Source organism: Carettochelys insculpta, chromosome 3, assembly GCF_033958435.1.
Source record: "Carettochelys insculpta isolate YL-2023 chromosome 3, ASM3395843v1, whole genome shotgun sequence".
Lineage (NCBI taxonomy): Eukaryota > Metazoa > Chordata > Testudines > Carettochelyidae > Carettochelys > Carettochelys insculpta.
Window position 1 is genome coordinate 67,128,383 of NC_134139.1, and position 12,074 is coordinate 67,140,456.

Sequence of the window (12,074 nt, forward strand, 5' to 3'; positions counted from 1 at the left end):
AGTATATTGCAGCCATGGGCTGACCGATTCATTGCCCAAAAGCATCTCAATTTCTGATCTTAAAAGGACTCACTGCTGATGTGGCTAAAGCTGTGCAAGCCTCCACCAGCCCTAAATACACAAATACCGTGATCTTTCTAATGCTCTGCTGACATAAGCAAGCATCCCATTACATACTGCTGGCCCATATTTGTAGCATGTGACATTTTTGCTAGTACTGAGAGGGGAATCTATTATAGAACTTTTTCCAAAGTTGCACCTGGGACTCTGTTTCCTTCTCGTGGCACACAAAGAATTGCTACAAGTGATTACATTCCCTTTTAGGAAGATAATCCTCTGACAAAGTCACTCAGGAGCCTAGTGTGTTTTCTGTAGCCTGCAGAAGACACCTTATATTGACAAAAAAGACTCCAAAGCAGTCCTAGATAAGGGGCTAGTGAGACACTAGGCCCTGACAATGCATTTCTGAATAATGGATCCATTTCACAGTTTGTGAAAAAACAGAGTTTGGTCAACGATTTACTGTGCTTCCTCACACACAGAAATTGACTGAAATTTTAATCTTGTCATTTCCACACATACACCCTCCAACAAAAAGAGCATTTCGTGTTAAGCAAGGGAAACAACAATCTCCAAACCAACTGAAAACAGATATAGGCTTGGCCCTAATTGCCATTTAATTCAATAACACAAAAGCTCTGTGATCCCATAGAGATGGCTGCATAGCTTAGAACGTTAAGAGCTTCCTAAGAAGGGATCTTTTTAACATACAGTATTTTCATCATTCCCCAAAGCAAGGTGGTCAGATGCAAGTTTGGGCAAAATAAGCACATCAGCATTATCTCACATGCCAGAGCCACAGAGTGAACAGTAGCCCATCTGACATCCAGCTGATTTCAATGGAAAGTTCACATGCATTTTTCACTGGTGAAGATGTATTCTTGAGTCTGTTTTCTACACATATCTAATCTGAACATCCTAAGCAGCTGTAATTCCAGGACACAGGAACAGGAGGAATGTGGGGACATCCCTATTTGCCAAGAGATATCCAATTGCAAAATACATTGCAGATGATTTATACTCAGTGTTTGGTTTTGCGACCTGTGATGCAATACAAAAGAATGGCTGTTGCTGTCTAAACTTTAATGGAGTTAATCCTTCCAAAAGCCGACAAAATATTGCCCGAGGCCCATTTAAAAAAAAAAAATCACATTTCTAATGCAATAATCCTATCTGCATTACAATGAGTTGGGATGAAATGATTAGGTGCCTGAGATTTTTGCACAGTGAATTAAGTAACCATACTGGCAGGTCGTGCTTGTTCACAAATTAAAGCTCTAGACAGCAATGAAATTCTATTATCCTGCCACTTACGAAGTTTCGAGAAAGGGTTCATTACTGTTCTGTCTCTACTGGGAAGGTTTCTAAAGTAACTACAAGTTAACAGGAACCTAATTTTTCATTTTATCAACTGCAGGTTTTTTTTTCATTATTAGCCAAGCCTTTGACTACTGAACACTTTTGAAATTGAAAAGGCTAAATCAACAATATGTGAGCAGAAGTGAGCAAAAGTTCCAGAAAAATCTCAGATGGCATCTGCCCTTTCTCCCTCCAACCCTCTGCAGCATAACGCCCAGGACTTTTCAAAGTGAAGAGTCTAAACCAGATTTTTATTCCACCATGCTAAAACTGTAGCTACTCAGCTAAATGGACCAGGAGACAAACAACGTGACAGATGATCAAGAATAGCAACCTCTGTTTTGACCATCTCTAATCTTTAAATGGATATGTTTTTGCCAAATAAGAGTAAGCACAGAAATTATGTCAAAATAGGATACATTTAAATCACCACTTCCGGTAAATGCCACATTTTGGCTTTTGTTGAACACCAGAATTAACAAAATGTCATTAGAAAGCTTGAAAGCGTCTTCTTGATCTGAATATTCATGTTTTAACTTAGTGAGTTTTAGAATGTAATGTCCATGTTTAGTAGGATTTAAGTCAAGGAGCCAGGATTTCTCCTCAAGTGAACAGCAAACATAAAATGTCACATTGTATACACCTATAGACAACTTAGCCCAACGCGGTTCTGAAGACATATTCCAAATGAACCAGATACTGAAAAGGCTTATGGAATTCTCTTAAAGGAGAAAAGAATTAAGGAATTAAAACTCCCAATATTCTTATTCATTTGTGAGACAGTCCCTATTGGTGCTCACATGACATACTTCATTAAAACTGGCCCTAAAATGGGCTGTAAATTAGACGGATTTCAGTATAATGTATTATTAATTACAACCTTCTAAGGTCACTTGTGTTAATCAGATTCAAACACATTTATTTCAGGATACAGTTACAGTAACTCATCTTATTCCCAGCATATTTAACCCCTGGAATGCAGGTAAATACCTTTTGTACACCCTTTCTATCTGTACCACTCAGGAGAAAAGGATTTGAGCTTTGTGTCTGTTCCAGATGCCAGAAATGCAGCATTTACATGGTTAAACTAAGGAAGAACTCCTGTAATGAGAGCTAATCTCTCTGCCAAACAACAAAAACTAAAACCCTAAATTTCCATCCTGTTGACATCGGGTAGAATGAATGTTTCTAGTTAAAGTTAAAGCTCCACACCTCAGTGCTAACAATGAGCTAGTCAGAGGCAGCCTTGTTCCACATTAAGTATTGCTTTTTCTATACCAATGTAATGCTTCACTGCATAGCTTCATACCCAGTCTGCTTACACAGCAATTAAGTGTGGTATTATGCTAGATAGATATATGCAAACATTTTAAATTATATGATTACTCAGTATGAAAGAATTTATGTAGGTACGGGTTCAGATAAATCAGTGCAGATTCTATTAATCTCTGTTGTGCCAATGTCAAAATACAGTTGTAATGGATTATTACATTTACTACTGAAATACCAAAAGTTTATGCTTTTTAAATACAATATCAATGCAAAATGAAAAAAATTTCTCTGTGGATTATAGTTACAATGCTAACGAAATTTCCAAGCTACTTTCGTAGCCACAGCAAAAAAAGCCTTGTAAATCAGGAAGATCCTTACTTTTTAGATACCCTATTTGATGAGCCTCCCAATATTTCTTATTTGCAAATGGATGTTACTAATTAACCAGACCATATGGACACTCTGGATTCTGTGAAGTGCTCCTGAGGAGAACACACAACCATCCATTTGGCCTGCTCCTGTCCCCAATGAATTCAAATGTTGAACACCCATTGAAATCAGTGGAAGGAGAACAGTTTCAGCGGGAGCTAACAGTGTTCTGCCATCTAAAACAAACAGGGATTCAGGATCACACCCATAAAGAGGATCTAGTGTAAATCTCACATGAAGAATCTTTCCATAAATAATCCTAATGGAATTACTCACGTTATGTTTATTATGGTAGGGCCTAGAGATTAACCAACACTGGTACCACTGCACTAGGCAGCTACAGAGTAGACAGCCCCTGTCCAAACCGAAAGTCTTGCTTCCATAGATAAGGTAGACAAAGGGTAGGAGTAAGGGATAACCATACACACGTACAAGCAGACTGATGGTTTGTAAATGGTATGTTAATTCATGGATGGGGAGGCAGTGTTCCCTGTAAACTGAATGCTTGGGCAGCCACCCAAGAGATTCAAGTGCTGCCCAGCTGATTAGCAGAGTGCCCGCAGCATATGTTTCTAGTCTTGGAGCATATCTGCATATGCCTTGGTGCACATAAAATTTATTCTGCCCTTGGGGGGCGGGCAATAGAGGGAACCCTGATTGGGGACATGCTAAATGGAAGGGAGAATGGACATTAAGGAGCAGAAGGAGCAAGGATTACTTAAGTGCATAAGGCTTGCAGGATCAGTCCTCTATAACGCCATTATTGGCAGCTGGATTTTTCTGAGTGGACAATGCACAGTATTAAAGTAAGTGATTCCAAGAGCTTTAATGTGGTTGGGAATTAAGATAATAACTACAGCCTTCAGACTGTTACACTACAGAATCATACAACAAGAGTACAGAAGTTTCTACCTCATAGACTAAGATCTATCATTTGATACCTGACATTTTATGATGGGCAGAAAACCCTACAGTTTACAACTTATCTACCCATTACTGAAGATGGGGAATCACATTTTAATCTCAAAACTCACATTGTGACAATCATAATGGCAGTAATTCCAAAGCTAGCAAGCCATAGCTGCTGCATGCCATGTAATCTGAAATTTTTAAACAAATTAATTCTAAATACAGTTTCTTCAGGGATCTGTCACCATTAAGAGTATTTAAGTCTATTTAACCCTTTCAGCATACTTTTTTTCCCCTGCTTGTGAATAATTCACCTTAAACAAACCAGCTAATGAGATGAGGTTACCAACTTACCCTTTACCTTATTCTGTTGTTTAGAATCACACTGACTCCCTTTCACAAGGTACATAAATAAATACATGGCAAGTATAACAACTGTACTAAAGATGGTCCACGGCAATCAGTGGTACTTCTTTATGCTAACCACTAACGAAAACTCCTTGAAGTGGAAGAGTAAATATTATCATTTGATAGTACTTGGGCTCAACAGTGCAAATATAATTGCATTGTGTTACATTCTGGGTGCACTAGACCGATTCACAATACAGCACTTGCAGAGTTGCTATGGAGGAGTCCAGTGCTTACAATTCTGTTGGCACTCAATCAGCAGAAGGGCCGCTGCTGCTGACCACTCTTTCAGGGCTGCTCCCCTTAATCCTCAAATGCAATAGATGGGGAAAGAACTACCGACTACAGAGGATGACTTTAGTACTGCCATATTTCCCAGTGAGGGCCACTCCCAATCACAGCCAAAACCAGCTCCCCTTTAGGCACTTAAATAAGAACCCAATTTTTTAAAAAAGTGTCCCAGTGCCAGATCCATCATCTCTTCAAGAGGGCTCATGCCCCTGTCCTTGAGAATGTAGCTGATGACTCTGGAGACCTGGGTGCAATTGCTTGCTCTGCCACCGACTCCCGGTGGGAGATTAGGTACTTCCACTTTATCCTCCTCAGTTACACCATCTGTAAAATGGGGCTAAGTGTAGTTCCCAACTCCCAGGGATGCTGAGACTGCCCTATACCCACAAGCACTCAAGATGCTACATCGGTGAGGAGCAAGTAAGTCCGCAGAGACATGCCGGCAGTGCTGTGAAGGGCTGGCGCCTCTGGGGAGGTGTGAAGGGCAGAGGGACGCCACACCCTCACGCTTATGCGGCTACCAAACAATGCAGTGGGGACCAGGGGGATCAATGCACAAACCCGCCCGCGCCCGCACGCCGAGGGAGGCACAGAGAGGCCGGGGGGTGCTTCAGAGCTGCCCGGGCCCAGAGATCCTCGGGTGAGGGAGGGGAAGAAGCACTGGACATGGCGTTAACCCCCCGCCAACACAGGGCTGACCCCGCCCCCCCCCCACCGGGTTCCAGCCAGCGGCGGCGCAGCCCCGCTGGAGCCGGAGCCGTGGGGAGCAGCTGCCGCCCCAGGGGGCGCCTGTGCTCGTGCCCCCGCCCGCGCTCACCTTGCTGCCGAAGGGCCCCGGCAGGAGCAGCTTGAGCGCCTGCCTCTTCAGCTCCACCAGGCGGGCGTTGCAGGCCTCGCACCAGACGCCGCGGTCCGAGCCCGGCGAGGAGCCACCCCCGCTGCCGGAGCCCGGCGAGCCGGTGCCGAAGCCCGGGGAACCTCCCAGTGAGCCCGGGGAGCTGGTGCCGATGCCCGGGGAGGCGGGGCCCGGGGAGCCCGCGAAGGAGCCCGGCGAGGAGGTGCCCGATCCGGGCGACGGGGTGCCGGACGAGCCGAGGGCGGAGCCGGCTCCCTCGGGGGCTGGGCGGCTCCCCGCCCGGGATTCCTCGTACGCCTTCCGGTACCAGCTCTCGGGGGAGCAGGGAGCGGCCGGCTTGGGCGGGGAGCAGGGCTCGGTCACCTGCGGAGGAGACGAGGAGAGACGCTCAGCAGCGGGGCCGGGGCCGGGGCCGGGGCCGGAGCCTGAGCCTCCCGCGCGGGTGCGGGACGCGGCGCACGTGGGGGCCCGCCCGCAGGGGACGTGCACGGGGCGGATCGGGGCCGCCGGCCGCGGGGAGCCCCCCGGGCGGTGCGATGCAGTTGAGGAGACCCAGTAGCGCCGGGAGCGGCGAAGCGCTGCCTGCGGGGTCCCGGGTCGGCGGCGTTTGGCCCAGGGGGCGCGGGGGGGGTTAACCCTTTGGCGGGGCTGGGTTCAAAGGGGCCCGCGCTGCACCCCGGGGTGACTTACCCCGTATTTCCTGCCTCGGCCGGGGACTGCGATTCGCTCCTTAGTCCCCGCCACGGAGTTCATGGTGATTTGGTAGAACAGGAGACCGGCCTCCAAATCCCCCCGCACATCCACTAGGGGACTTCGCTCCAGTGCTGGTTGGTCACCGGCTGCGGAGATGGACGGGAAGCTCGCAGCCCAATCAGCCTTTTCCCCCGGGCAAAGCCCGGAGCCCGGCAGCTCTCAGGCAAAGGCTCTGAATAATTTTGCCTCCAGAACGTTTCTTCCCATCATGATCTTGTCTTGCTTTCCCTGACGCCCCTGGCTCCCACAGGCGCACCAACATCCAGAGAGAGCCTCGGCCTCCCCTCCGGCGAGGCAGCGCCGCTTTCCGCCACCAGTGAAAGGAGCGATCACACCGCAGGGAGCTGCGGGAAGGCAGCGGAGAAGCGAGCTGTGCGCTGCCTACAGCAGATCGCTCTGCGAGTGGTGCTGTGGGAACTAGTTTCCTTCACTAAGGTTTGTAACTGAGTTAAAAGAAATCCTCCAAAAATATCAGGATCCAGGTTCGGGGAGGAGCTTCCGAGTCCCTTGCAGCCAATATCCTTCTGCCCATTTGTGCCTGACAGTTGTGCAAGGAAGAGGAAGACTCCGGCTAAATAACCCTCCTTGGTCAGCAGAGGAGCTGCAGAAAGCCTGTAACTGACGCCCCTGAAGGCTTTGAAAATACTGCCAAAGCCTGGCTGCCTCTCTGTGCAATAGGTTAGCTAGTTGCTGAGGAGGTTCCATTTTATTTTGCAGCGTTTCTTGATTGACATTTGTGATTTTTTTTTTGTCTTCTGAAAACCAAACAAAAGTCCCTCACCTTGTTGCTTCCCTCCCCTTATTCGTTAGCTACCAGCATCCAGGCCTTTAATGAACAGGATTTGTTCAAATATTGTATAAGTTATCAGGAAAGGAAAGCAGGCTGGGATGTTTGCCACATCTGTGACAATCGCTGCAATCTCTTTGTCTGTATTATCATTTTGAGTGTGCAATAAAGGGTATGGTACGGTGACTGGTTCACCATCAATTCTCAAAGTCTTACTGTGTCTCACCCCCCACCCCACACTTTCCCTTTCATGGAGAAAGGTTATCTTGCCCCAGCCCATATTTATTTCAAATTCTGAAGGCAGCACAAATATTTGTAATAAATCACTTCAAAAATTCACTTGTTGGTTCTCACAGAAACTAACTAAATCAAGAAACTAAGGCCCAGACTCTTATAGTGCCTCATTCCCATTGAAGTTGAAGGCAATGATGTGCCTACATGCTGTTGAGGCTATGGAGCTAGGTACCCAATCCCCAGATGTGATCAAAATGCGATTGCAAGCTAGGAGCATGATACTAAGGTGGCATAGTGGTGAAAGTCAGCGGGTGTGCCCTGGTGAGCAGCTCTAGCAATAGCTGGCTGAACTGCAGCAAATACCAGGTGGGAGCTATTTACAGAGCTGGCAGGGTCCTGGGTTTGCAATAGGACACAACCCATAGGGAATTTGAACTTAATTTCCCCACTGCAAGCCCAACCTTTTGCACTGTTCTGGTACTGATGCTGCTTTGTGAATGGCATTCCCATTACACTGGCCTTTGGTCTGCTGTCATATATACTGAAACGTAGTAGCCAAAAGGGGCCAAAAGTGAAATCCTGTGTTCCTGAGCTGTAGGGATAGCCTGGTGATGCACCCTTTTTTTTTTACCTATGCTGCTAGCAGGAAGGGTGTGTAGCATAAGAGCCTCTCCATTGATTTGACACCACCTGACTATTAGCTTTATTCTGGGATGATTCTTCCTGTGCTAGTTCAACCAGCTTTAGAGCCATCTTACATGTGCAGAGCAGCAGAAAACAACCACGCAGCTGGTGGATCTGGCCCTGGCTATTTACAGACCCAGTACGTTAGGATCAAAAGGGCAAACAAAAAGGTGCTCCTTGGGTCCCTCCAGATGCAAACACGTTTCAGAACACTTTCGATATAGAGGTACAAAGTTATTCATTCCACTGATAGGCGTAAACTGGGCCACAAAGTAATGAAGAAAAAATAATGCAAATCCTAGCTTCCTGGTATTACAGAATGATTGTGCTCTATTCTCAGTCCCACGGAACAAAGACCATGAATAGAGGCAAGTATGCACCATGTACACCACAATGTATAACTTAATTTCTTGGGCTCAGCATTTCTGAGGGTGAACTGACAAATTTGCTTTGTTCTTCAGCAGACCTTTCATCACCACACTACTGAACATGCCCGCCCACCCACATTTGCTGTATTACTGATCAAAGCGTGTGTCACAGCATGTAGTCCTTGGGAGATTATGGATATGGTGTGGCCATGAAACAGCAGATTGGCTAATACATTACACATACCAAATTGCAGGCTACTGCCCGCAAAGGGGTTGAGAAGCAGCGAATCTATGCCATCTTGGTGTCCATCTCCTTAAAAAGTTCACAGGGAGGAAACAGTAGGTATTAGAGGCTGTGCACAGACACAATAGTTCAAGAATGAATAGGCAATATTGTACAGCTAATTGGTGAAGTCACCAACACGACAGTGCATTTAAACGCTCTGTGATTTACATCATTTAGAGATGCCAAATGCTGCAGGCAAGAAGTAGCAGAGAGAAAGAACCCACACTAATGATTGTAGTGTATCACGTCGAGCTGTGTAGCATGGTGATGTTAGCCTTGTCTACACGAGGGACATTAAGACTCATAGCTGGCCACCTTTGCAGCTCTACCAGTGCGAACAAAAGTGGAAGATGGAAATAATGAATATTTTTAACAGAGGAAGGCACTTAACCGCTGTAGTGGTTTACCAAAGATTGTGATGGATTTTCCGTCATTAGGAATTTTTAAATCAAAATAGGATTGTTTTAAAAAAAGATGCTCTGTCGAGGAGAATCTATTGTAGGGAATTTCTATGGCTTGTGTTATAGAAGAGGTGTGGAGTCCAGCAAGCTGCTAAGTTTCAGGTGTTCTCACCACTTTGCAGTCTAATTTTCTCAAATTCAGATGAGTAAGAAGCTCCAATAGGACTGTTTCAGTGATAAATCCTGGTCATGTGCCATATGCTAAGAGGATCATGGTCTTCAATTTACCAGGAAGTTGTTTCCTTGCAGTGGGCCAAGGAGGACATCCTGAGAGTCGCATGGTCCTCTGCTGCATTTTTATTCACCAAAACAGCTTCAAGTAAGATTCCAATGCCATTAGCAACACTTTGCTGATCAGGTTAAATGCAGTGCAGCTGCACCCCTGAGACGACATGGGCAAAGGGGTAGTGCAAAACCCCTCAAAACAAGCAAGCCAAGCCAAAACCCCTTTGCTAATTTTTCATATTGAGTAGACCTGATTTGTATTCCAAAGCTGTGTAGTCGAGAGTATCTTTTGGTGGGATGAGAGTGCCCTCTGCTGTTTGTAGTGTATAACGTGTCAAGTGTGGTATTGGAATCTTTACCATATCGCTTGCTGTAATACTCCCTAAAAGGAAACTCACGGGGTGGCCTACCCTTAAAGACAGTCATGTCTGATGATCAGTTCCCCACCACCACCTGTCACGGCCCTTTAATGATTTAGAGAGGCTCAATAAAGGTGTATGAGGACCTAAGGAGGGACAGCGTTAAAGGAGAAGCAGTACTCAGAATAAGGCGTTGTAGGGAGAAAGAAAGGCACTGTTTCTTGAAAGGTCTAGGATGAGGAGCCTGGCAGAGTGCATGGGGCCAGGCTCCTCTCTTCCCCAGCCAACTGGCAGATGAACTGAGAGAAAGGGGCTCAATATAAAGGCTGCTTACGGTGCACCCCTGCTGCTGCAGAAGAGAATCACCCTGCCAGCAGGGGAGGGAGAAGCTCTGAGAAATCACAGTTCTAGGACCAAAGTAGCCATTTGGAGACCTGGTGAAAGACATTGATAAGTGGATTGAAAGTAGGAGCTGGCCTAGGAAACAGCAGAGGAATGAAAGAAATAGCCTTTGCCTAAATCAGGGGCACTAGGCTGGTACCCAGAGGAGAGGACAGGCCTAGGGTCCCAATATTTCTCTCTTCCACAGATCATTCTCTCCACAAACTGGATGCCCCTGCACTTAGGAAAATTCTAAATGCAGCTATGCACCAGTACCACTGGATTGGTCCTACCAGTCCCAGAACTTGTAGCGCACACAGTACACAGGTGTTTTTAACCTATGGGCTCCCTAAACTGACTGTACTACATCTTCCACCTTTGATAGAAGAAGTGGATCTGTACTGGCACAGTTAAATGCTTGAACATTTTCCTGGTGTAAAGGGCAAAGAACTGTCTCTTTACCCTAAAGGAGGAAAGGGCTCCCTGACTTTTTAGCTCAGTCGCTTTGCCTGTGGTGAATTATGAAGGTGTTTTGGCCCCCTCTTTCCCTGCTGCACTTAGCTCTTTTTTGTCTGAGGCCGTGTCTACATGAAGGGAGAAAATTGATGTAAGAGTCGCAATGACAGTTATGTGAATTGTGTAGCTGGAGCTGGCGTACCTTACATCGATTTTCTACACCATCCCCACAGCGGGAGATTGACAGGAGAAACTCTCCTGGTGATTTCCCTTACTCCTTGTGACTGTGGGGAGTACTGCAGTCGAAAGGGGCATCTTCCACGTTCAGTTTAGCCAGGTCCTTACGGGACTCCCTAAATGGAACCCTGGAAGATCAACCTTCAGAGCGTCAATGCTCTGGTAAGCATAGACAATCCCTGAGAGTCTTATCAAAGGAAATCATTTGTCTTAAAGTCTGGTCAGTACTTCTCATATTGCAAACTATCTGTCCTTTCCAGAGACACTGGCATGTTAAATGTTGAGTTTTCCACATACCTAAGTCAATTCGTTTTTCCAAGTGATCTTTGGTTTAATTTTGTTTGGGGTGAAAGATTTCCCTGCAACTCAAATAGAAACTATTTCCTAGATTTTTAGAGAAATCTCTCAGTTTTGCCAGATAACACAACCTACTTTCATAAATCTCTTGTTCTCCTCAGTAAAAATCAATGCCTAGCCATTAATATTATGTTGATATGTGTTTCATGAGCAATAAAGGACTCAAGTGTTGTGCATAGATATAAACACAGAGACCGTGGCAGCATGGAGTAGTTTACAGTCATTTTACACCAGGGGATACATCGTAATGACAATTCTACACCCTATTTGTTTAGTTCATAAATTTAAACACTAAAAATTGACAGAATCCTGTTTTCCCCTACCCCAGATGTAATAATAATTCATTGTAACTCTAGAACTAAAAATGAATGAAAAGAATGAATAAAAAAAACAAATGAATACCTCTGACTGTTGATATACCAAGAAACGCAAAGTAGATCTCATATTATCAGATGTGCATGTAGTAACTAAAGACCAACAATATATCAGGGTAGCCAGTGTGAACTCCACATTTTGTGCGAGTCAATGGTGTCATTCTGAAAATGAATGAGACTTTTTTTATCATCCTAAAAATCCCAGTTTCTTTTCTAGGTGTCTAGAGAAACTGTCTTCTGTTGTTCTGAATGTTGTGAAATTCTAATGGAGCCTGTGCTGGTGTAGGTACACCCTGTCCCAAGAGGGAGGTTCTCACGGGTCTGGGCACAACTATTACTGCTGTCAGTCTGTCGGGGACGTGTGTCAGTCCATCACCGCTGGGCTGCCCATCCTAACGGCTGCAGTCTATATAGAGCAGCTCATGGATGCAGGGCTGTGCCGCCTAATAACCAGAGTCCATGGAGTTGTCGCTAGATTGTGGGGGTGGGGCAACAGCCCTGCCACGGGAGCTGCAGTCCACCCAGCTA

At 45.8% G+C, this 12,074-nt stretch overlaps 1 protein-coding gene across 1 annotated transcript in view; it reads right to left on the reverse strand.

Annotated features, from left to right (window-relative positions):
* Positions 1-7,283, reverse strand: part of KIF26B (kinesin family member 26B) — a 505,176-nt gene extending 497,893 nt beyond the window's left edge. The window contains exons 1-2 of the mRNA XM_074990066.1: positions 6,275-7,283; positions 5,546-5,947 (exon numbers count right to left, since the gene is read on the reverse strand). Of these exons, the coding sequence (XP_074846167.1) occupies positions 5,546-5,947; positions 6,275-6,337 (465 nt within the window). The 5' untranslated portion in view covers positions 6,338-7,283. The remainder of the gene's footprint in view (positions 1-5,545; positions 5,948-6,274) is intronic.
* Between the last annotated feature and the right edge of the window lie 4,791 nt (positions 7,284-12,074).